At 35.9% G+C, this 27,601-nt stretch overlaps 1 protein-coding gene across 2 annotated transcripts in view; it reads right to left on the reverse strand.

The window, feature by feature from the left end:
* Positions 1 to 3,649: 3,649 nt before the first annotated feature.
* Positions 3,650 to 27,601, reverse strand: part of nek7 (NIMA-related kinase 7) — a 64,983-nt gene continuing 41,031 nt past the window's right edge. For both annotated transcript variants that reach the window (XM_052539283.1, XM_052539282.1), the window contains 3 exons: positions 21,154 to 21,248; positions 8,676 to 8,789; positions 3,650 to 5,460 (listed from right to left, as the gene is read on the reverse strand). In XM_052539283.1, coding sequence (XP_052395243.1) covers positions 5,350 to 5,460; positions 8,676 to 8,789; positions 21,154 to 21,248 — 320 coding nt within the window. In that variant the 3' untranslated portion in view covers positions 3,650 to 5,349. The remainder of the gene's footprint in view (positions 5,461 to 8,675; positions 8,790 to 21,153; positions 21,249 to 27,601) is intronic.

Below are 27,601 nucleotides of genomic sequence, written 5' to 3' on the forward strand. Positions count from 1 at the left end.
ACAATTCCAGCCTTCCCTGCATCGCAGCCCGTCTTTCTTCTCGTAATAACCGGAGAGCAGCGGTACAGCCTCGGCTGGCAGACAGTACTGAAGAAAGCGTGGGAACGTACAGGCAGACGCTGGCTTTCGCTACAGCGTGCAGCGAGGCCACAGGTTTATGCAGGAATGCCTGTGGTTGCACGCTCGCCGCGTAAATCAAGGCCCCAAAGCACAGCATTTCATTCAGCGAGGTTGGGGAGGCAAAGCTCAGAGGACGCCTGCATCTGGTAGCGTTTTTTGATTTACTAGGGACCTGCACAACATTACAGCACTGGAAAACGGTGGGAGCCTGAGTCCAAAGGGCTCTAATGCGTAGGCGAACACAGTCGGATTCGGTCGAAGTGGTTGGCATCCAGGAGCATGATGAAATGCACTGGATTAAATGAGTTTCTGTATGAATATGCAAGAAAAAAAACAAGCTTTCCAGTGGGAGCAGAACTCATGTCAGTGTAATAATACTTGAAACGAGAATATCACATTATCACATCTGACATGTTAATGACATGGCGACACACAAACAATAAACTTACATCTTTGCATTACAAGCTGTGAAAAGAAAAAAAGAAAACAAGTTATGCATAATAATTCTACAGAACATCTTGGCTGGAGCAAGCTTATTTTTTAAATTGAAGTTCAACAAGTGATTAAATTCATGCAAATCATTAAAATCGTTAAAGAAAACAAAGTGATTCAAAATTATTCCAGTTTCTTGATAAAGTAAACAAATGCAAACAAAAGTGAATATTTATGGAGAATTTAACTTGACACATGGAAATCAATATTTTTTAACAGTGAAATTAACATAAATGAACAAATGCGACAACACAATATTACAATAACACTACATTTTAAAGCATATATTCATTAAAATAAAACAAAAAGATGTGTGAAAACTAACATGAAAAATGTTCATTTGTGAGTGCACTCACAAAATTCAATCATTCAGAAAAGTATCATAAACCTATATGAAATGAAAAAAATCCTAATAACCAGACAAGTATGATCAGTTAATGCATTGCAGACTTAATTTGCATAAAAAGAAAAATCACATATCAACAGCTTACAAGATGAACCCTGTCTATCTCTTGTTAATTATTTTATTTTTTTCAGACTCAGAATGATTTTAATTACTTTACGCTCCAGATTGGAGTCCAAAAGAAAATAATGGCAAACATTCTCTTTTTTCATGCTTACTCAAGCAAGTCTATTTACTTTTTTTTTCTTCCCTCTCTCTCTCATTCACAGCTTGATGGAGGGAGGCAACAGGATGGGATGTGACATTTTGGTTGGAAAGGCTTCAGAATTCAAAGCAGCTGTGGGTAAAACCACCTGTAAATACACTCTCTGGATCTGATTTCTTCACCTAGCATTTGCTTCCAATATTTATTTAATGAAAAACCCAAAAAGGTTCTAGAGAAGTCATTTTTACATGCATGTACATGAGGGAAACGTGTTTTGTAAAATGACCCAATAAAGAACAAAAGGAGAGTAAAAACAGAATCATTCACAATACAAAATGTAGAGTTTACTCACTGTTGTTCTTTTTTCATTAGAAACCGCCGTTCTAAGATACTGTCAGATATAGCATTTTAGAGAACACTTTACAAATAATAATAATTAAAAAAAGAGCCACGGTTTGAATAGTGGATGTTTGGATGTCATCCCTTGATAATTCTTTTCCCCTATCAAACCAATTGGTTTAAAGTTGCCATTTCATGCTATTGATACTTCATGATTTGAACCACAAATCCTTTCAATAAAGGCAAAAAATAAATAATCCTGAGATGCTCGAGCTATTTTCCTCTATGCATGTCCACAGGGATTTTTTTTGCCTCAACTATGATGTATTTGTTGTCCCATCTCCACTCACAACTCCAAACTTGGACAAAGTTTGGCTCAAAGACTGTCACTGTCTGCTGACCACACAATTGGCCAATAAAGCATCAGCTTCCCAGCCACTTCTGACGCCAAGAACAAGGTAAAACTCGCCTCAAGAACTAGACTTAAAGAGATACAGCACGTTTTTCTTGCCGAAATCCAGGCAAAAAAAAAATCTATGAAAATGCTTCCAGCAGCTGAATCTGCTGCCGATGGCGAAGGGACACGTTACAAGTCCAGGTCCCTCTGGAAACAGACGGATATAGAGAGCTGAACCAAGCACCTGGATCTTAAGGAAAGAGAATATATTTGGCCTTGGTGCAAAAGGTAAAAGACATATGAGTCAGCTGGGCTTCTGTAGTGACATCTCTCAGTGTCTGTGCAGTCTGCCAACAAAGTGTGAAAGGGATCAATGGGTAACAGCTAGCATACTGTTCAATAACAGCATTGAAACATGCTTTGTTTTGTGGATGGCTCATTGCAGTTACTTGTGTGATTTTGATTCAGGACAATATGCTAATAATGAATAATTCACACAGATTTGAGAACTAAATCAACATGACTTTTTTCCTTCAAAAGAATTATTCAGTCATAAGTTGGCTTGAGAGCCACTAAATATTTTTTAAAGAGTGTGTAGCTACAAAAACACACTACAGTTAAAAGTTTTTAGGTTAAGTATTACAGTAAAAATAAAATTATTTATATATATATATATATATATATATATATATATATATATATATATATATATATATATATATATATATATATATAAAACCATAATAAAAATGGGGCCTTGTTGCTTTAGTGTAATTATTATTTAAGTCGTTTTAAAAAAAAAATAAAATAAAGAAATCCCCAAACTTTTTGACATTTATTGATTGTCAAAATAGCAAATAAAAAAAATAAAATCCCCATTACTGTTCTAGGGATAGAAAACACTGATATTAAAAATATCTTACATATTCCTCACATATTTTTATTAATTTTTTTGGTATTCCATGACTGAAACAAGTGATTTCAAGCCCTTCAATTGCTCTGTATAAATGGTCTAGACACTCCTGTTGTTTAGCTCTATGTGAGCTGTACTGTACAAATGAAAGATCTTCCATTACAGTCAGTGGAGTGCAGTTAGACTGTGCTGCCACTAGATGGATACCTGCATCTGTTTTCTAATAGCAGAACGTACACTGTAGACAGAAAACAAATACAACTACAATATCACCCTTTACAGTGTATATATATATTTAATATCGACAACAGACCAGACCAGTCTGGGTAAAGACAGTAGCATACAAGAGGTAAAAACAACAAGCCTGATATCAATTGTGATGTTTACTTGAGTTTGTTTTCGTTGTTCTGCTAGTTTCAAGGGAGTGATTTCCAGTGAAGAAATCAGCTCTCCTTGAGGAATTCATTAGAATGAGGGGAAATAGTCCCCTTGTCGATGTCTTTCCTGGAGGGAATAACCCGGACGTGGTCCCTGGGGCACGAGCGCGACACGCTGGCAGCTAATAAAGCTCAGGGCTAAGTGGAGACAGTCGCTAAAAGAATACAAATAAACACAAGCAAATACGAGTGGGAGACGCTTTGGGGGATTGATTGGCAATTAAAATGACTCCGAAAGCAGCAAAACAGAGATTCATAGTTAAAAAGTTTCAATGTTTTGCTAATTTTGCAAATGCTAAATGATGAGTCAGTTTAAACGTTTAATAAACACAACACCAAAGTAAAATGTTTAAGTCATTTAATTTTATTTTTTTCCATTTCAATTAGCATATAAAGAATGAATGTGCATCTTGAATGTTAAACATGTTCAAATAAACCGTCAAAAAAGACAAATAAATAAAAAGTTGCCTTTCTTCTCTTCTCCTCCCAAACGATTGGGGTGAAAGTAGTCTGGCAGACAGTGAGCGTTCGGTTCATGTGTGCTTTACCGCGGTAAAGGATCCAGATCTCGCTGGAACAGGCCTCGCGTGCCTCGTCAAGATAAATACATACTATCATCTATAAAGCAACAAGCATAATCTGTTATCGTGTTAACAAAAAGACGAAAGAAAAAGGTGATTATTGCAAAACACCGACAAAAAATATAAGTAAACACTAAAAACGCTCTCGACTAAAGTTAGAAAAAAACATACCATTTTATACTTGGTACAATCACAGCAAATCCTACTGTCTGCAAAAGGTGCTGCGTAATAGCTGCTGTCTGTATAGTATAACTTCATAACGCTTGTGTAACTCATATTAGGCCGAGTCTGCCAAAGATCACAAGCCACATTCTGGAAAAGCAGCACAGGAGCACAGAGATTACAGCCTGGAAGAGGTCAAAACGTTTCAGTTTAAACGTAGCGGAATTGTCCGAGGTCAAACGCACTCACACGACGCGTTGCAAAAAGTCATTTGTAAACGTACCTCTCTCAGGACGCTCGACACACTGGTTGTGTTTCATGTAAAGCGACCGAATGATGTAATTGTTGCCAGTTCGGTATAAGACCGTGTTTTGGTTTACAGGAAGAAAGGCTCTGCTTTTGCGCTTTCTGAAGTGCAGAACAAGGCACTGTGTGAATATTTATAAGTTACTGCATTGCAAGTGAAGCCTTTGCATTAATCATTTATTAAAGTTCAAGTATCAGCCGGAGAGGTGCGGATACTAGGAAGACTTCAACCTGAATGCGTTACATGAACGCACACGTATTGTCATGATCTATGATTTATTTAACACATTTTAAACGGCAAAGGTCTAAGGCTTGAAAACCAAGAAGTATTGCAATAAATATATTCAGGTGCGGACGGACAGGAAATACTTGGATTGAATGCATGCTTTTATAGCATCACAGCAAGATGCAAGAACAAACTGCTGAGGTTTAGATCTGGACTAGTTATTTCGTCCATGGAAATTGCGACAAATATTACTATGATCTCACGCTCTTTTAATAGAACGACAAACCTCTGACATTTCGAATGCAACAAAGTTGCCTTTTAAGGGGAATTTTAATTCTTTTTTTTTTTATAGAGATGTTTTTCTCGTAAGGTTTTGCTGTGAAAATGTTCTTGGAACGGGCATTGTGGGATTTTGAAAAGCATGTCAGATTTACATTTCATGCTAATGACAGGGAAAAATGGAGGTAAATATGCAATCATCGCATAGTATCAACATCGGAAAGAGCAAAAATCAAGTCAAACCAGTTTACAACACTGCTTATTTTTCCTTTTTCTTCTTAGAAGTGCTATATGTAAAGGGCAATGGTCATTATAGCCTTTTTGAGTGTAGTTCTAGTAAACCAAAAGGCCTTGCTTTGTGACTCGTTGTATTTTTTTGTACTGAAAGCTGTCAGGTTGCATTACGATGGAGCAAAACAAGCTTTAAATGACATTTGTGGGCCAGACGAAGGTCTTAAAAGTAGAAGCAAGAGGAATCGGGTAGCAGACTCAGTTTGCGATCGTCAAGGCGTGCATGTGTTTGGCGACGTCATATACGTAGGTGATGTCGGGCCTTTTCTCTGGGTCTGGGTTGATGCACATATCTACCAGTTTTCTCAGCTTGAGGGAAAAAAAAGAGAGAAAAAAGAATGTTAATTCATAATACAGATCCATTATACAATGCTCCACATAAAACAAAGGTGACAAGAGAGCCATTGACAAGTTGATATATTACAGGATTGCTTAATAAAGTTTCTCAAAAGCGGTTTATGTCCCATTTGATGTGGTCATCCTGCTTATTATTTTTCTGCCATATAAATATATACATTTATATGTATGTGCTAGGGCTGTGCAAAAAATCAAAGGCAATTTTCATGCGCATTTAGTCAGTAAAGGCTCCCCTAGTATATCTCCAGCACGTGCGTTCAGATCAGGATTGCCAAGTTTTCAAAACAAAACCTGTCCAATTGGTTCAGGTGGAGCAGCATTTACTACACAGAGCCGTAGTTCACTGACAATTAACACACAATAGGCAATGAATCACCTGCAATTTTGTGTAGCTTGTGCATCCCAATAAGATAATATTTAAACCCCTAAAATGCAAATTTTACCAAGGCAACCCTGCCAAAAATTGTGCATTTTAACCCCAGGACGCAATTTTTATCGGGGATCACCTGGAAACGTGATTGGGCTAGTTTTGGACTAGTTTTAAGAAGCATCTGGGCAGGCTTTGTTGTGAAAACCTGGCAACCCTGATCTGAACATACGTGCTGGAGATATACAACTAATTACAGGAGCGCCTTTAGTGACGAGATGCGCATGGAAATCGAATTAGATTTTTTGCACAGCCCTAGTATGTGCATGTGTTTACATACATACATACATAATATATATACACACACAAACATGCATGTAAATATATGTATCTATCTATTATATATATATATATATATATATATATATATATATATATATATATATATATATATACACACACACACACACACACATACATATATCATACACATACATACACACATACATACATATATATTACACACACACACATATATATATATATATATATATATATATATATATATATATATATATATATATATATACACACACATACATATATATATATATATATATATATATATATACATATATATATATATATATATACATATATATACATATACATATACATATACATATATATACATATATATATACACATATATACATATATATATATATATATATATATATATATACATATATATATATATATATACATATATATATATATATATACATATATATATATATATATATATATATATATATATACACACACACACACACACACACACACACACACACACACACACACACATATATATATATATATATATATTTCTCTCTCTCTCTCTATTTTTTTTTTTATTGTAAGTAAATTTTAATAAAAATACAATTGTTAGTCCATTTATCTCAGGTCCATTAAATATAATTTTAATAATTTATTAATAAATGTTGGAAGATATAATTTGATATATTTTAAGATATATGTATAGATATAATATATAAATTATATACAAATTAAATATAAAAGAAATTATTGTGTGCACAACATACAATTTATATATCATTTATATATTACAAGTATACAAACTGTAAAAAAGTATACATAATTATAATATATAATATATTTATAATTATAAATAATATATATTTTTCTATTTTTATAATATAATATAATATAATATAAATGTGCACAAAGTCTTCCGGACTGTTGCTAATTTAACTCGTTTTTTACATAAAATAATTTTTTACATTTTGATAAATATACTTAAAAATATAACAATGATAAACAAACAAACAAACAAACAAACAAAACAAACATATTAAAATATATCTGTCATCACATGTACAACGGTTTTAGTTGTAGTCTGGAGCCCTGTATTAGTCATTGGGTAAATGATTGACAACAATGGCAAGCGTTTCAGAGCTCAGTGAACAGGACAGACAAGGGATAGGCTCTAAGCAATGTAACTACTACCAAGAAGCCTTCTGGCCCTGCAAACGTTTCTTAATTCTCTACTAGTCTTTAAAAAAAAACTGTACAGAAACAGTCTCTGCAATTCACAGACGGGATTGAGAGTCGTGATGCTGCACTGAGAAATAAACTGAGCCCAGACAAGCAGCAGCAACATCATTAAAAGTGGGGGGAAAGAGGAAAAAAAAGCGGAAGGAAAGAAGATGCCCCTGTGTCGGATCGCCATGGCAACCGCCTCTCTTGCCGGGGCCTGGCTGCTGTTGCATGGCGCGGCGTCTCCTAATCAGCCGGCATGTGAAATGCAAATGCAGACAGTCTGAGAATTAGTGGAGAAGAAATGGGGAGGGGGAGGGGCAAGTAAGGATGCAGATATGTAAAATATTCATGCTTTTGCATGAGAGAAATGCGGGGGTGTCGATGGTCACAGTTTTTCCCCCCGGTTTTAAGGGGGGCAGACTGTCAGGTGAGATACAAGGAGATGGTAAATGACACACCAAAGATGAGCGGCTGACACTTTTTTTGCCTTTCACCTTGAGGAGCATTGTTTACATGTAGACAGGGAGGGAGCCAGGCCTCCCTGCAGCACTGCAAAAGCTGAACTGAGGATGAGTTCGCTGTTGGTCAACTTGATGGACTACTATGAACTTGAGAACTACAAATAAGATGCTGCTAATAAGTAAAAAAAAAAAAAAAAAAAAAAAAAAATTGTATATATATATATATATATATATATATATATATATATATATATATATATATATGTATGTATGTATGTATGTATGTATGTATGTATGTATGTATGTATGTATGTATGTATGTATGTATCATTTACTTTTCCTCTTGTTGTTCCAAATCAGTTTTTTTTTTTTTTTTTTTTTTTTTTTACATACAATGAAAGTCAATGGGGACCAAAGTTGTTGTCTGGACCCCACCACTGACTTATAATGTAGGGACAAAAACAGTTGGAATGTTCTTTAAAATAACTAGTAAATAATGACAAGATTGACATTTTGGGGTGAACTAGCCTGTTGAAGGACAACCACAGAATGGACGCTCTATGTGATATATTCACAAATAATAAGGTGAGGTCACATTTTGGCGAAATTTCAAACATGGATGCACAATTTGAACTTACTGTGAAATCTGCATTCCTATTTGCATAGATTCTTATTGCTATGACTGGATTATGTCTGTGAGAACCCGTCGAACAATGTTAAATGTGACCACAACTTCAGAAGAAAGTGAGTTCAGATCTCTTGTGCTTGAAACATACCTCTTCAGAGTAATGGTCAGACGGCAGTGGTGGGTAGTCACACTGCTCAATCTTTTTACACAGCGAGTAGAGGTTCATTTTGTCCCCGTAGAATGGACTCTGCAAGGCGGCCATCTATAAGACAAGAAAAGAAATGTGAAATACCTGTTTAGAGAAAAGGACTTTTGGTTCGAGACGTCTTGTTAGCTTAAAAAAAAGTTTTCTTATGAAGCTACTTGGCAAGGTTAATATTGTTTTAATTCAATTAAAAGTTTGTGATTTCAAAGGTTTAAGTGATAAAAAATTGATTTCTGTGAAGAAAAAACTAAATGACTTTACATCATTTTACTGTTATTTTCATGGTTGTGCCATTTAATTGACTTCAGAGTTCACACTTGGAGGTTGAGTGATTCATTCACTCCAATGCAAGTAACCCATATCTCTCATACACAACCCTGCAACAGATGGCAATAAGATGTCAGAAAGCTAGGAGTCAAGTCTGTAGAGCATGTTCCATACTATTCAGATTTTCATGTTCTCCGGTGATAAATTTAGTTGTAGTAAATTTCTTGGGCGATGAGCTGCTTCCAGATATTTCAAGTGAACAAATTTTACATATTGCTACTCATGCATCATTGTAGATCAAGGTGAAGTGTGTCCACACTGCTCACATATTTCTGTGTTGTTGCATATCTACGTTGTTGTTAAAAGGGACATTGACACAAGTCATCAAAGATGCGCTAATTACCATATTTTTTGGACTATAAGTCGCATTAGTCCAAAAATACGCCATGATGAGGAAAAAAAAAACATACATAAGTCGCACTGGACTATAAGTCACATTTATTTAGAAACAAGCGAAAACATTACCGTCTCCAGCTGCGAGAGGGCGCTCTATGTCTTCAGTTTAGACTACAGCAGCACTGAGTAGTATAGAGCGCCCTCTCGCGGTTGTAGATGGTAATGTTTTCTCTTGGTTCAGGTCTCTTAGTTAATTTATCTTGGTTCATGTCAAATTAATTTTGATAAATAAGTCGCACCTGACTATAAGTCGCAGGACCAGCCAAACCATAAAATAAGTGCGACTTATAGTCCGGAAAATACGGTAATAAAAATACTTTTAAAAATGTGCATGAACTATAAGTTGGTCTTAATAAATCTGGACACATTTGACAACACATAGCCAATTAGCTTTCTATTTCTGGTCTGAAACTTAGCAAGGACGATTATGGATGTTCTGTCCCAATAAAGCCGTAAAAAATATCAAGATGTTGATATTTCAGCATTTCAGTAGATGGTTTGTGGAAAAGAAGGCAGAAGGAGATGAACAACACTGTCTACGTCACAGTTTCGGGACATAAATCATGGCGATACCGAAGACATGCAGTGCATCCTGGTAGCCTGGAGCTGTGCAATCCCGCTCAGCCAGGAAGGCAATGCTTTGATGACGTTATGAGATTATGATACTGCAAAAGCAGACTGGCAAAAAAAGCCCCAAGCAAATCCACTGACTGTGGGTGAGGACACTTTCAGAAAAAAGCTTTCCAGATGCCAAGCATGCAAGCTACAGAGTACTCGCACGAAACCACTACACCGCAAACGCACACTGGACGAAAACTCAATTAAATTGACATAGAAGGACAGAGAGGAAATGGCAAGCGAGTTAAGGGGGTGGGGGTGAGAGGGGGTGTGATAGAGCGAGGCAAAAACGACCGTCTGGGCTGTCAGAGGAGGAGCGGAGGATAGGAGCACAGAGTGGCAGAACTCATGGAGCAAAGCCGAATTCATCGCTGCTCCGCACGAGATGGGAATGGGAGGAGGACGGGGAGGCCCTCTCTAATCACCGGCAGGGCTGGAACTGGGATGATTCTGCAATGTGTAGCATTTTCAGAGCAACCAGTACTTCTAATATAAATGTGCCACACACATACGCCTGCATAAGTGACATTAACGAGAGTGATAATTAAATACTATAACCAAAATCACACCTGTATTTGAGAAAGAGTTTGGTTAGCCTGTGCTGTGTTGCATTTTTTTCTTCTTCTTGTATGGTTCTTATCCCAAGAAAGCACAATGACACACACACACACACACACACAAAAACACTGTGACATTTCAGCAGATGCTCTGTGAAATAAGGCATGACTTTGCTAAAGCAGAAAGAGATGAATAACAAATGTGAGTTATGTCATCTGAAAGTTTTAGATCCAATCACAGCCTTCCATCAAAAGCCATTTAACCCTCTGGAGTCGTTCCCCGCATATACGCTTGCTGAGGCGTTTTCTCCTGATAACCCTGAAAAGAACTAAAATTACATTTTCGGTTTTGATCGTACAGATAAGAGCAATACATCAATCGAATCTGTAAAGGGTCTACTTTTATTCGTATCCACAAATAATAACAACAAATCTTTGTGCATTTATAAAATAAAGATAAACAAGGTGTGCTGTCTGCAGCCTTGGTCTGCGCTGATCTTCATTTACAAACACGTCATTAAAATGAACTGTATCTCAGTGAATGCGCAACAAAGAGACATGAGAGAGATATCTATAGAAAGCTTGACATGTCTACTTTTAAACTAAACAAGGTTAAAAGTTACTATTAAAAACAAATATTCTGTGATAAAGTAATCCATATGAAAGAAACACGATGTCCGTCTTTCACGTCTCCCTTCATTATCTTCTAATGTGACCACGCCCACCCGCTATTCAGATTCTAATGTTTCACTGAAACACACGGCTTGAATACGCTCACACTACAGAAAACAGAGCAGTGAGACTGTTCAAGTGTTTTTATTTTACTGTTTGCTTCGCGATGAGAAGAATAAGACATAATTCACCCGAAAAAGATGTGATGAGGATTACCTCAGGATTTGAGATTTGGATTTCCTCAGAAAAATAATGAAGCTCTTAATCCAGCAGAGATCATAAACATAACTAAGTCTCTTTTTTAAATTTCTATAGTTGTATTAGGTTTCACGTAACGTGTACACATTTTACTAGCTAGACTTTTTCCAGACTTTTCCGAACTATAATTCCTGACTAAATGTATAATCAAGTGAAACATTATGAAGTTTCATTCGCATAATCTAATTGTTCTACTGAACTACTAGTATCAGTGACCATCAAAATAATGTTAATAATTTAGTTTATCATTTAGTTTATTTAAGAGCACATAAACAATATACCCTTTTGAAACAAAATGTGATGTTCATTTACATATTTCAACATGACACAATACCAGTCAATACCAGTTTGCTAAAGCGGTAATATTGTTAAATATTTTTAATATTTAAAATAACTGCTTTCTATTTGAATATATTGTACAATTTAATGTATTCCTGTGATTAAAGCTACATTCTATTTAGCACACAAATGATGATAAACAAAAACGGTTAATGCGATAAATGTTACAAACAATGCTGTTCTCAATGCTTATCTCAGTTTTTTTCAACATTAATTATAATAATAACAATAACTGCAGCTCATTATGCAGGCCTTTGTCTGCTCAGGTGTAAATCACAATGATATTCATGATAGTTGACGCCTACTCGCATATGCCCTTTACCAACATAAAGTGTCTTAGAAAATTTTTATCAATCTATTGTTTTCTGTGATTGAGTAAACAAGATGATTCTCACCCCATTTTGAAGCAAAATATTTTAGACTTCAAGCTCCTTGACAGTCTTGTGAAAAAATATTCTGTATGTGTTTTATGACTTTATTTCAGTGACTTCAAAATGTTAGTTTTTCCACTAACCACGCATAAAGGAGAAAGGAGAAAACTGGTTGTAAAAGACAGTCTTGTGCTAACAGCACCCATTGTGGTAGCACTGAGAATAAAAAGCAAACATGCAATACGAAATGTGTTCTGATAAATTTTGGCGCATCGAATGAAGCTAACAAAGTGAAACACAATCAATCAATATACAACAATATAAACGACTGCAATTCAAGCAGCTGTGATTTATTAAATCATGAAAAGTGTCAACTACAGCATTAAATTCAAGTCTACTGTCATCATGTCAATGTTTTCTATAAAGTTTTTATATTGTTGAGTATTGTACCTATACCATAAAAAGTGGTTAAAATTATTTATTTGAAATACATTAATAAAAAACAAAAATGTGAGTAACGTCATCTAACAGAATAAGATCCAATCACTGCCTTCCACTAAAACAGTTCCAAAACATTCAAAGCTGTTTTCAATTAATTTAAATATGATGGTTGAACTCATTTATATATTAATAATGTACATATTTATATATTAATAATGTACATATTTAATACATACATATTTGAATACTAATATATATATATATATATATATATATATATATATATATATATATATATATATATATATATATATATATATATATATATATATATATATATATATATATATATGCGTGTGTGTGTAAATGTATAAAGTTTGAAATATACTTTTGCTAATGAGATATGTATATTTATATATATGTATGTATACAAAACAAAAGGCTAGATGATGTTCTCCTCCATAAGAAGATTATATGCCTATAGTGTAATTTCATAGCAACATCTATCTCTCTTGCAATAAGTTCCTCTGGATAATTGCGACATGCAGTACCATAGAATGGCACTTAGAGAGATAAAAATGCGGTGGTGGCTTTGACTGTTTACATGCTGTGTGTGTACCTGTGGAAGTGTGGCCACAGAGGGGGGTCAGGGGCGAGTAGCAGCTGTAGCCAGCAAAGGGTTAAACAAGGACCACCATATTTTCATGCATCTTCTGCTTCTGACAGATGAAAAATGTCAACTGTCCTGTTTTTATTTTGGAGTTTTTGCACTATTCATCTGGTTCATTAGTGCCTGGGCGCTCTTGGCCCTGACAGCTGCTCGCCCCGTGCTCCCGGCCCCTGAATTTTTACAGGCTAATTTGATTCGGGGCGCCCAGGCGATGGGCAAGATGATTGACTTGCTCCCTGACCCCCGGAGCCCAGCAGCTCTCTTCATTGGTATTCCAGAGGAGTCCACCCCGCACCACGCTGGCCTGCTGTCTGTCTGAGGGGCTTCGGCTACCGGTGCAAGGTGGCGAAAGACACACGCGTTTACACTCTCACAGACGCACACAAAAGAGGAGGGAAAAACGCACACACAGACACCAAAGCTCAGAGGAACATAGTTAAACAGAATCTCAACCACCAACACATAAGTGTGCTGACACAAATACACACCAGACACGTAAAAACAGCCACGCCTGCTCAGAAACACACACACACATAGATACTCACAATATCACAACAAACTAAAACAACTAAAAAAGACAAAAACATAAGGCCACCCAGATAGGAAGACAAAAACAGACTCTTTTCTAGTACATACCTGAATACAAACCGACCGCCCTGGCTTGCTACAATTCTTTTTTTAATTGCTGAACTCTTTAGAAAAAAACAGATTTTTTTATATAAAATACTATATACTAAGAATATTTTTTCTCGATGCAAATGCAGACATCAATTCAGAATACTAACACAGCGCACCTTGTGGTAGCACTGAGAATGCAACTTGAACTTGCATTATGAATTGTTATGACGCATTTTGGCACACCAAACATAGCAAAACCCAAATCAATCGCAACCTAAAAGACTGCAATTCTAGCTGCTATGATTTACTTAATTGCAAAAAGTGTCAACTACAACATTAAATTTAGGTCTTCTGTCATTGTGTCAACGGTTTCTATATACTTTTTTTATATCGAATAGAAGTGGTAATTACAATTGTACCATATAGAGCAATATCTACCCGATTTAAATCATAAAATAAGCTTTGTTGGTATACATTAATTAATTTTGGTTGATTAAGTGATGTTAAACAATATTTTAGACTATAACGGTTTTAAATCAAAAACATTTCATTTAGATGCCATTTTCAGGTTACATTTTTTTTCAAGTAGAGATGGATATATCTATATTTATTGGAGCAACATTGGAAATCTGAATTTTTTATATTTATCATATTGGTCAATAATTGTTCATGCTTATTTACGCAATTTTTACATTCAGATTGATTCAACTTAAATCTTAATCCTTTAAAAACACTGATAATTTTAGTGAAAAATGTAATCACTGACAAATCTAAAAATGGATATCTATTTTTCAAACTGTACATTGTTTTGTGATTCCTAAATTCATTTGTAGCACTTAAAACAACAGATTTCTTTTTTTTAATTACATTTTAAATGTATTTATTTTGACAAAATAATATAGAATTTTAATGTCAACCATTTACCGGTTATCACAAATAACATGAAATATACTGGCTTATTGTATCATCATTTGTCTCAGTCAATGAGATCTTGCCATTATCTTTATTGATCTTTCTTTAACTCTTTGTATGCCAATTAATTTAATAGCAAAGGTCCTGGTTCTCAGGAGCCATGGAAGAGGGCTTAGTGCATGAAAAGGGTCATGTTCAAGTGTGAGAAAACCATCAATATTTCATGTTGCTCATCCTTCTCGCACTCTTCTTTAATGACATATTAATAAAATGGAGGCGCAGGCATAAGGAAGGAACACAATTAATTATGAATCCATATTCTGCGACATGAAAAGTCCCTGTCTGATGCCACAAACAGTCACTGACTTGTACGAAAGCCAAACCTCCACACACAGTGATGTTACAGCTTTGGGTTTTCCTCATGAACAAATGAGAAGAGAAAAATCACCACTTCTTCTCTCAGTAGCACCAACACCCCGAGAAGAAAAGTTTCAGACGTGTTATGTTTGTAAATTTGCTGAATGAGTGTGCAACGCTTCTCGGTTTTATGCATCATTAGCAAAACATGGGGCTCATCAGAATGTTAAGAGTTCTTCCGAGATGCCAGCGTTCACGTACGCCGCTCTCCCAAAGCATCTTTAAAGAACATGAGTATTCCAGATCTGTACACTCGGCTGAGCCGAATTAATTCACTAAGCTATCAAATTAAAATCTGAGATCCGTGGTGAGAAGAAACCAAGGTATATTGGGTAATATATATTTGAATAGGAAGCGGGGCAGGTTTAATTAGCTCAAACGTTTTGATGGATGTTTACTATTCAGGTATGGGATAACAGTAGTATATATATTAAATTAAAAACAAACTAGGTATTATATGGAACTTAAAAATTAGGAAGACTGAAATTAGTTTCATTTGAAAAGCTAAATAAGTATGAAAATCTTTTTACATTTGTGACATGGTTTACTTACAATAAATTTTAACCAGTTGCATTACCTGATTTGCATATATATCTATAACTATAAATATATATAGTGTGTGTGCGTGTATTATTTAGGTTTTTCTCATCAGAATGGTACAAAACTTGTTAAAGGTTTTGCCACTTGTTATTGTGAACACAAAAATAATAATTATCCAAAAAAGGTTCAAAAAGTTTAAACAGTCCAAACTCCTTATGGTCAAAAGTGAATATATTAGAAATGAATAGGAAATTAATTTCATCTAGTGGAAATGTCCGGTAATTTACCCAAACAAAATCTTACTGAAAGCTCAGTTTTTGAGAAATCAGTCACAAATCTGGAACAACACTTTTGATTTATTTAAAAAAAAAAAAAAAATCATACAAGTGTGCACATGAGGGAATGGCTGCAAAACTTGGAATCAAGTTTAACAGTAGTTAGCTTTCAGCACACTAAATCATTTATTGTGTATTTTACTTAAAAATTACTTTAAAAAAAAGTTAAAAATTAACTAAACACCCAAACAGACGGTGTGACCCTCAATTCTTCCACCCACCACAAAACCACACTTTTTCTCGCAGAGAGCTGTCAATAATTCAGATGGACCATGCAGTACAGTGGAGTCCTATTGACAGATGCACAGTGGAGAGCACGTGTCCTGCCTGCCGTGAAGGCCATTTGGGAGTCAACCCCAACTCTGGCCTTGTCCTGCAGCCCTCCTCTTTAATCACAGGATGATCAGCTGACCAAATGAGCTCCAACTGAGAGCATCAGCATCAAAGGGAATAGCAGATGCATATCGAGGAATACAATGCACAGGTATTGATGATTTTCAATCGAGGCCTCGTGACCTCAACAGCTTGCACTGCCCCCACCCTCCTCGAATCCCCCATAACCGATCGACTGAAAGATTCATGCTCTCAGAATAAAGGAATTACATGCACACATATAGGCCTTTCATACAAAATAGATCAATGAGGATCAATGGAAGATGGCACAAGTGTGCAAATTACGAATTCAGCAGTTCAGCACTGCAGCTAGCTTTCGATTGTCTACTAAGACAATGTTTACACACACAAAAATAAATGAAGTGAAATTAAGGTCAATAAAATGACATAATATTTTTTGTCCAATCTATTAAATTATAAAAAAAAATACATAAAAAATTGATTTCATGAATTCATGGCTTGAATATATCTCTACTATGATGAACATAAATTACTATTCTAAATTACAATTAATTTTGATATTCTGGGGGGTGGCATAAAGGCAAAATGTCAGAGAGATGCAGCTGTTCTCATATTATAATGGAGAAAAAACTTGGAAAAACCTGCCTCACAGATTATGTAAGGGATAATGTACATCCAGACGGTTTTTATTGTAGAAGGGGGGGGGGCTTTTATCACTCTGAAGGGGATTATTCTGTGATCACAAACAGCTGGATGTACATTATGCCGCTTATTACATGGCTACTTGCCACTTAGTAAATAATAAGGCACAAAATACAGAGGGATAACAGACCTCAGAATGTCAAGACTGACCAATCAGAGTCAAGTATTCCACAGAACCTTGTGATAATAACATTTAACAAACTTATAATTAGGGATGGGCGGTTTTCCCTATTTAATGGTTTATTTTGAATTGAGTGTTTTGCCACAATTTAATTTTTGTTTTTTTTTTAAATCGAGGAATTGCGATATTTGAAATATTGCCAAATGTTAGAATTAGACACTTTGACAATATGCCGGTGATAACAGTGAAGAGAAAAGAATGATTCAACTGCATGTCAACCCATGTAATTAACCGCTCATGTGTGATGCTTTGTGAAGGACCATAAATTTAGCGCTAGGCATCATACACACTGTACTTTTATTTTGACAAAGATGTGACGCGGGCAGTGGAATAGGCAAAACATGCAAGAAGATAGGAGTGAATTTCTTTTAACTTGGGCACCATGTTTTTAGAATGGCATTTCATGCATGAGACACTACAAGAGACGCAAGCGCAACAGTCAACCACATCCATGTTTACAGAGATAAAATAATGGAAAAGTAGCATGATCTAATAAAAAAACAACTACTGCATGTCTGATATTACATGTTTGCATCATGACAGGCTGAGATTTTCTAAAATAACTTTGCTCGTATTATTTCTGAAACATAATATGTATAAGACATATTAGTTTGTACAATATGCAGTTGTAGTTTTTGCTTCTTTTCTGAAAAGATATTTAACAAGTGATTTGATTAACATTTATTTACATCATGTTGAAAACTTTGCACTGCACTGCACTTTGAATAGAATAACTATATGGTTAACAAAGTAAAAGTAACTTGAAATGTAGTTTACATTCTGGAAAAATCGAGATTTTAATTTTTTCCAAAATTGCCCAGCCCTACTTATAATATTAGATCAGGTTGTAAAATGTCAAGTTATGCAACTTTACAAAACTGTGAAAAAAAAATCATAAAATGTTGTAAGAAATAAATTAATAATACAAATAAAAATGGAGGGGAAGGGGGTTTTCTTTAATTGTTCTTATTTTCTTTATCATTAGATAAAAAAAATAAAAAAAAATATATAGATGTAATATCATACATAATACATTTTATTTTAAATAAATAAAATATGAAAATAATGTAAAGCTTGAAAAACAATTTGATTGTAAAATGTAATTTTTTTCTTCAACTTTTCTTCATTTTCTTTGAGGACATGCCACTGACACTGATAAATATATATATATATAAAAAAAATTGTTGCCACCTTTTGATTTTTAGAGTTACTTATAAACATTTCTAATACACATTGAGATGATCAACTGAAAGCTTGAAAACTTTGCAATAATGAAAGAAAAAGAAATCCTCCTTTACTGTAACATCACAGCAACTGCCGGCGGGTTTGCCGATCATCAGATCTGTCACTCAAACAGATGTCAATTCATCACCTCCCAGCTATCCACCTCCACTAGGTCATGTGACCTGCTGGAAGCGGGATAAGATGAAAGTCTTCGTGTACCAAAGCGCAACAGTGCCGATCTGCTCAAGGCCGAGCTCGGACCTGGCTTTAACAGAAACTTAAGGGATCACAACTGTTCCTCGTTTGCCTTCTCCCTGCACTTGGCTGACCCATGGCCACTGCTAAGCAGGGCGGACTGATCACACTGATGGGCCTGGTGCTTTATGGGAGACTAATTAGTGCCAAGAAACACTGTCTCCAAGCAGCGGTGAACTCAGATTGTTGTTTCTCAGCCCCCGGGCATTTTGGGAGGTGTAGCTACTGGTAAGCTTCCTCCCAAAAAAGCAGCAAAAGAAAAAAACAAACACTCAGGGGATTGAAGGAATAGATGGGTACCGGACTAACAATGTGTCTATTTCCAAACTGTGCCAGTGTGAATTTGCGCCAGCTTGTATGTGTTTACACACCAGTTTTTGGTAGTAACTAGTACATCCCATGGGATCAAGCATTGTGTCATTTACGGATTGCTGCTACCCATTCCAGGTGGCCCAAGTCACCTGGTTAAGAGGAAACCAGGACCAAAAAACTAAACACAAAATGCCCACTTTTGAACGGGCCTCTGCGATTTCACTAGATCTGGTATGTAAGATCCTAAGCTGTCGATTGCTTAAAAGGACAGTTCAGTTTATTGTTAAACCTAATTGAACTCTATATTGAACCAAATTGATCAGAATTAGCAAAAATCAATTTGAGGATAAAAAAAAAAACCAAAACAAAAAAACAGTAACTTATGAATCATATTCATTCACTCTCAGTCCAAACATATTTACCTCTTGTATTTAGATATTTCGGCTTCCAAGCCTCAAAATGAAAAAGAGAATGTTAAAGTATAATAAAAATTGTATCGTATGAGTCATACTGTATGTATTACAAGTTTTCTGAAGCTTTGCATTTTTTTTTTAAACAGACCACAATCTGTAGTTATTAACTGAAAATCCATCCACAGTAGCTCTTCTAGGTACATTTATGAGAGCAAGAGTTAGTAATGTGTAATTTATGATTTATAATTCTTTTTAATGAATGTAATAATCTTTTTTTTTAAATCAATTAGTCCAGTTCACAAAACTGTGTGAATGACTCGTTCACAAATTGGTTGATTTGGTTCTAAAATTAGGGCTGCATGATATTAGGAAAAAATTACATTGCGATATTTTATTTTTCTGCGATATATATTGCGATATGAAATCTAATCTAATTTTTTCTTACAAACAAAAATGGGGTGAGCAGATTTACATTCTCATTTTAAATTATTTAAACATCGACACCATCGTGTCAATTGATTAATATGCGCGAGGGAAAGAGAGCAAGACAGCGCTCGTGTTGTTTGAAACGCTCTCTCTCGCGCGCGCGCACTCTCTCTCTCACATTCGTCAAGGGCCGGGGAGCAGCTGGCCCGTACAGTTAATGAATAAGGGATCAACTATGACAGCCTACATCGCACATCCTTGCGATGTGACTATCGTGGATTCGTACATCGCGATATCGATGCTTAAACGACACATCGTGCAGCCCTAAAATGACTCATAGATTCAATCACTGCTAACTTTAATTATAACAGCTCACTGGAGGTGAAAATTCTTAATGAATAGCAACTTAAATTAAAAGGTTACTGTATGAATTCAGAAAACTTGGAATAGAGTCAAATAGACCACTTTTATGGTGCTTTTGTGTCATTTTAAAGCTTGACAGCTCAAGTTCACATTCATTATACTGAGAAGAGAGGCACAGATGTTCTTCAAAAATATACCATTCGTGGTTCATTCAAAAAGGTTTGGAATGACATGAGGGTGATTAAATGATGACAAAACTTCCAATTTTGGTTGATCTATCCCTTTAAGGTCTAAACATTTATCACAGCCGAAAAAACACAGCTGACCTCCTTGCAACTTCATCTTCAATTTAGACTGATAGCTGAAGAGAAATCTGGTTCACTGTGTCATGGAGAAGCGTATGCTATTAAAGCCTAATCAAAGCAGCCAGTATAATTTTGTAGCAAGAGCAGTGGATGTTATTTAAAACACATGTAAATGTCATTCAAATTTCCTCATCAGCTCGGGGACATTCTCCAGGTATGCTTTGTGGAAGCCATTAACCTCAGAGTACAAAACCATATTGTAATTTTCTCGACAGACTGCAAGGTGTAGGATTGCGTCTCTCAAAAGGAGACAAACAGCTCTGGGAGAAGCTCGGGAAGAGAATGGGAGAGTTAGGGAGGGTTGGGGTGTATAAACGGAGGAGGGGGAGTGATGGGATGGGTTTCTATACCTTACCTCATAGAGCAGGCAGCCTAGCGACCAGATGTCAGATTTGAAGTTATATCCGTTTTCGTGTATTCGCTCGGGAGACATGTAATATGGGGTGCCCACTGGAACAGAAAAAAAAAGACAGATAGAGACAGAGAGAGAGTTAGGCTGTCTGGTTTGCTTTGTGAAGAGTTCATCCATGGATGCTTCATTGACAAAGGTTTCAGACTGAGGAGTTTTAGATGACTAAAGAGAGATTGCTATCAACAAACTCAGCGATGCGTGTGTACAGTATGTAGGGAAACACATTATAACCATTAGTACACTACCGTTGAAAAGTTTGGGGTTAGTAGGACTTTATTTTTGTTTTTTGTTTTTTAAAGAAAAACTAATTTTATTCAGTATGGGTATATGAAATTGAACAGAAGTGACAGTAGAGATATTTATAATGTTACAAAATATTTATATTTTCTACTGAATGCTGTTCCTTTGAACATGTAAAAAAAAAAAAAAAAAAAAAAACAATACGTATATTTTGTCTTGAGCAGCAAACCAGCATTATCAGAATGGTTTCTGAAGATCATGTGATACTGAAGACTGGAGTAATGATGCTGGAAATTAAGCTTTGCACCACAGGAATAAATTACGTTTTAAAATAATTTCAAATAGAATGCAGTTATTTTACATTGTTAAACTATTATATGATATTACAGATTTTAACTGTGGTGTATATTGACAGTAAAGTATGCATTCAAACTTCAAACTGCTAAGGAGTGGCTTAATATTAGGACTGGGCATATATACTATATATCAGGGGTCGCCAACTGGCAGACTCCAGTCCAAATCAATTTTCTAGTAAAATCAAATTCATATCAGGCACAGCAAGGTCCAAGAAAGTCTTAATTATGATTTCAAGTGGTCTTAATTTTGGGGATGGAAAGACAAGAATTGTGATATGGCTTAATATTAGGATTAAACTAAACTAAATATGAGCGCTGCATTTCTCAAACTCCATTTTCTGGGGAAACCGCTATAGTTCTGCTGTTCCAAAAGGGCCTCCTGCTGGCAGAGAACGAATCTGCATTTTCAATAAGCCATTCTGCTGTTTTTGTTCAGACCAATGTGATAATCATCCCATGTTTTTACACTGCAAACATGCAGTTGTAAATGTAAACTGGTGGATTGGCAAGAAGATAATGCGTTACCAAAATGTAAACAATGACAGTAAAATATATTTCTATGTTATTTAATATAACTGATTTATAATAATTGTTTAAATGTTATCCTAACATACATTACTTTTTGTTATTACAACAAAACCTGAGGTGAGTCTCTTTGACTGATTCATAAAAAAAGACATATGGATTTTGATTCCCATAATTTAACTGAAAAACCAGTTGAAAACACAGAAACAGAGACATTTCTGCTTAATGAACCTGTATTGTACGTCTGAAAACTTAAAAAAAATGTTTCAGAATAACAACAATACTATTTTCGAACACCTTACTACAACAAACATTACATGTAAATGTATTTAGACTAATTATTTAAAGATAACACTAGGGCTGGGTGATATATCTAATGATAAGCTCATGTGCATCTAGTCAGTAAATCTGGTTCCGTGATTACCGCTAAATCGCCATCACCTGCTTATAATTGGAGCGGCATTTAATAGACAGAGCCATAGATCATTTACAAGCTACGCAATATTGCGTTCATTATCAAAGGCGATTCATCTGCGATAATGAAATGCTGCTCCATTTAAAAGCAGGTGATGGCGATTTAGCGGTAATCACGGAACCAGATTTACTGACTAGATGTGCATGATCTTATGATTAGATATTTCGCCCAGCCCTAGATAACACCTAGAAAAGGAGCTACTGTGCTATAACATAAAACAGAAAGAAGAAAAAAATACAGACACAATTTACTTGAACAATGGCAATGAAATAAAACCACATTCATTTGGTATGTATGATGCAACTAACATGATCTTGGAGAAGAAAAAAAAGAAAGAAAGCAACCTGTGTAATTTGGGAACAGCAGTGTTTTGACGTTCAGATTATGACTTGTAGAACAACTTTTACAGATGGAGCCGAATGTGAATGTTCATGAACGGCTGTAGGTGGGTGGTTTAGAGAGACTGCAAGTATGTGTACTGGGGAATGGAAATCTCAGCTTACATGCGAGGAGATTTTAAATTTCTCATTCACTTCTCATTACAAAAGAACCTCAGTGATTTACAACAGGAGCCATTCAACACGGCCAAATGAAACTTTAATCAATTCACTGATGTTTTTCCCTCTCTCTCTACTCTTTGACGGTCTTTGAAATTCAATAAAATCAAAACAGCCACTGTAGCAAAACCGTCTTCGATGGTTCTACCAGCTTCACCACAGGAAAATTTAGGTCCTATCTGATGATTTCACACTGTAGTGCAGAGTAATGCGTGACAGCTAACCACCAATGTATAATGGTTTGGTTTTGTCGTTCGATGCTCTTCAAAACGTTTTTCCTAAATATCATTTGTGTAGCTTATTTTGAAGTATAGCCAAGAGAGTGCATTGGGGGCGGGATTATCTGTTGGCTTGACCAATGGAAGACAATGGAAAAGTTTGGGAAACCCGTCAAAGGTAAACAAAGATTACGTGCCGTGATGTTGTATATTGTATTTTGGAAGGCACTGAGAATAGCACTGTGACAGACGTGAGACTGAGAAGACCATCAGGTTGATTAGTCTGTGGCCCTGCAAAGAATTGTGGGTAATTGGCAGTGACTAATAGCTATCAGACAAAAGAGCGGGACCCAAGAGGCCAGTCAAACTCCCCGAGCTGTACTCCCCGAAGCCGTGACAAGCTCCTTACTGTTCAGTGACTGTGGCCAACCAGCCAGGCACCATGAAAGATTGATGACAGAAAGGGGTAAAACAAAAAAAGAAAAAAGAATAAAGTAAAAAAAGCAATATGACAAATGCTCGCAGTTTATGAAAGTTTAGCCTTGGCACAAACAGCTCAGATCTGACAAAGTGTTAAGAAGTCTCAGGTGGAGAGAACAAGAGCCAAAGCGAAACGTCTCGACACCAAACGCTGTCAGGATGGTTGGGTGGGTAGCAGGGCTGAGGTTGAAACACTTGCTGAGAAAAACACAAGCAAAGACTCGGCCTATTGATGCAATCAGTGTGTCAAACCAAACTATGTTAAAAAGCATTTTCTTTTATACAAGTAGAAGAAGGTCAAACAGATAGTGAGAGCTGCCTATGAGAGATTCCAAATAGCATCAGTGAAATCTGACTGGTCAATATCATTGACTTCAATGGCCAAAAGTGCCAAACCAGTAAAAAATTAATTTGTCTTCGGAACACAATTTAAGATATTTTGGATGAAAACTGGGAGGCTTGTGATTGTCCCATAGACAAGTAAATTACACTGTCAAGGTCCAGAAAAGTATGAAAAGCAAAGTCAGAGTAGTCCATCTGCCATCAGTGGTTCAACCATAACGTTTTGAAGCAACGACAATACTTTTTGTAACGCGAGAACAAAAATAACAACTTTATTCAACAATTCGTCTCTCCGCATCACGAAAGCAGCATACCCTTTTCTGTGTCAGCTGTGGCACAAGGATACATTTTCGACATATATTTACACTTTGTTTTAAACAAAAAAAAACAGAGCATCCATGTGGCATCTCCTCTCATGTTAACAGATTCTTAAATGCCTAGCATTACAGAGCAACTACTCCAGCAGCAGGTCAAATTAAGAGTGCATTACTTATTCATGCAAATAAATCGGAGTTGTGTTAGGATTCATTCAATTTTCATAAATTATGACACTACAATACATTCTTTGAAAAAACGGGTCAGATACTTTATTGAACAAAAGGAAGAGATTACCGTTGACTCTCAATGGTGTGTTAATTACGCAGAAATCCACAAACATGCTTAATTACTAAAAAAGTGGAGGATTAATAGAAGAATCTGTTTAGTCCAGTTAACTCCTCAGATGTCTGAGTTAGAACGACACTCCCAGTCACCTCCAAACCCTCGGATGAGACGCTAGCATGTAATTAGCACTAGCTCTTAGAATACGAGGGTTTGGGATTATTTTAATTGTTATTTTTCTTTCCAATCCAATTTTTTTTTTTTTCTCAAAAAGCCTGTTTCAGTTCACCTCTCTTTTTCATTTAAAGGCTAGGAAGCCTCTAGCGGGAAACATAAAGAGGAGCTATCTTTCCTTTCTTTCAGACTTGCTCTTTGTTTGTATCTGTGGACTGCGGAGCCACTCGGAGACGGAGTTAAAAGGCTAGGGCTCGGCTTCTTAAGAGAAGAATTGACAGCCGTGGAACAGCACTTCCCGGACCTCCATCCAACGCACATCCCAGAGTTCTACCGTGGTGGTTCGTCTCATTACAGGCTGAACTGTCAACCCCCAAACCAGACCGAAGCAACCCTGCACCCTCCACCCCAAACCGCCCCCATGCAGGGAGAGAAACAGAGAGGGGGAGAGGTGAAGCGACTGTGAGGAGCGAGTGAAAACAGGAGCGGGAAGCTTTGGTCTGCCCGCCCTGAGGGAGATACAGATCGAAGGTCTCTTTGCCCATGGGTGAATTTAACCTGCCATGTAGACACTCATGAATTTCATACCCTGCTATGGCTCAAGCTTCAGCCTTCATATGGAGAGCCAGAGCCTATAGGACAGGTGACAGAGAACCGCAGGAGACTCTCTCTGGCATATGTGTGCGTCATACCTACCTGTGCGTCTTTATGCTCGTTTGTACATTCCTACTGTCAATACTAAAACATCCCGAGAGAAGAATTCCAGGCGCTCGGATAAATAAATAAGTAGGTAGGAAGGTAGCTAGGTATATAACTCTACAAAAGACAAGTGCTACTTCGGTGGTATGATTCGCCAATGCATTAGCGGTTATAAATCATGCTGGGGTCTTAAAAAAGCCTTGTTAGGGATCCCTAACATGGCAGTCTGTAAATGATACCATGTGGCACAGGCCCCGAGAGCAGGAGCGAATGGATGATGTGGTCGCACGGATCCACCGGCTCCTCTGGTCCCCGGGTGACGCAGGCACCATTAAGACATGATTAAGGACAGCCCTGATTAAGCCCTTGTGGAGACTGTAGCTTATCCTAAAAATCCGGACTTCTGCACGAGGGAGCGGAGCATCCTGTAGAGGGCGCTGTGAGTTCAGCTTTTAATGCGTTTCTAGACTCAAGTGTTGTTTGCAGTTGAGGTGAATGCTGGAAGCTTGCAATGTAAGACATGCTGCAAACTTAGCTATTTATAGACACTTGCTAAACATTTTTTTTTTCTTATTTGTCGACATTATAGTCATCATGCACTGTTATAATACATAATGTTATACTCCTAAACACAGATGACCATTTCACATATACATACTGGATTAATATATGCCATTTATATACGTTTCATATTGTAGTTTTTGAATACAAGGGAGTAATTAGAATCTATTCTTGTGTCCTAACAGTGTTGTGTTTACTGTAACCTGTCAGCAGCAGCCTATCAATTGTAAATGTAGAAACAGTCCAGTTAACATAATTAGATAAAAATTGTCATACATATTTTAAGTTCATTTGCACATTTTATAAGGAAAACTTGAGTCAGTCAGATAGATGATCAAAACTCACTGGCATAATGCTAGATCGTCTCTAGATATTTTAGACCATAGATATGGTCCACAGTTCTCCACTTAACCTAATGTAGTATAATAAATATAAAAAATAATCACAAAGTAAACAAAAAAATATAAATAATTAATAAAAATTATTAGAATATTTTAAAAGATTGAAATATTCTTGAAAATTTTTATTTTGAATTAAAATGAAAAAGTAGACAAAAATCCTAAAACTAATTTTAACTAGTAATAAAAACATACATATATACATATATATATATATATATATAAAACATGGTCAGTAAAAACAGATAATTTAAAAGGTGAAAAATAGATAATTCGATTTTTAATTACAAGTTATTTTGGCTAAAGATTATATTTTACAGTTATTAAATTACTAGTATTTTTAACTGAATAACTGAGCGTTAAGTGATGGTAAAAGATGGATAAATAAAAAATAAATAGTGTGTATATATATATATATATATATATATATATATATATTCCTTCTTCAAATATAACCAACAATAACATTGATTATCGACCTTACTAGCATTTCCTAATGCATATCCAAAATGGAGACCTATGATAATGTCACCAACAATATGATCTTGGTGAAAAGAATCTTTTTACAATATGAACTGCTATAAAGCAGAAGACAAGCTGTTAACTAATTTGTATACTGTTGAAATGAGATTTTGAACAACAGGTCATCAGGAATATAAGGCGTGTAAAAAAAACAGCTCCTCCTCGGGCAACGTAGCCAAAAGTTGCTCTGTCACCATAGGGTGTCCTGGCCTAGCGTAGTTAGGGATTCAAGACCCTGTCCTCA

The sequence above is a fragment of the Carassius gibelio genome, chromosome A22 (assembly GCF_023724105.1).
Source record: "Carassius gibelio isolate Cgi1373 ecotype wild population from Czech Republic chromosome A22, carGib1.2-hapl.c, whole genome shotgun sequence".
In the NCBI taxonomy this organism is placed as follows: domain Eukaryota; kingdom Metazoa; phylum Chordata; class Actinopteri; order Cypriniformes; family Cyprinidae; genus Carassius; species Carassius gibelio.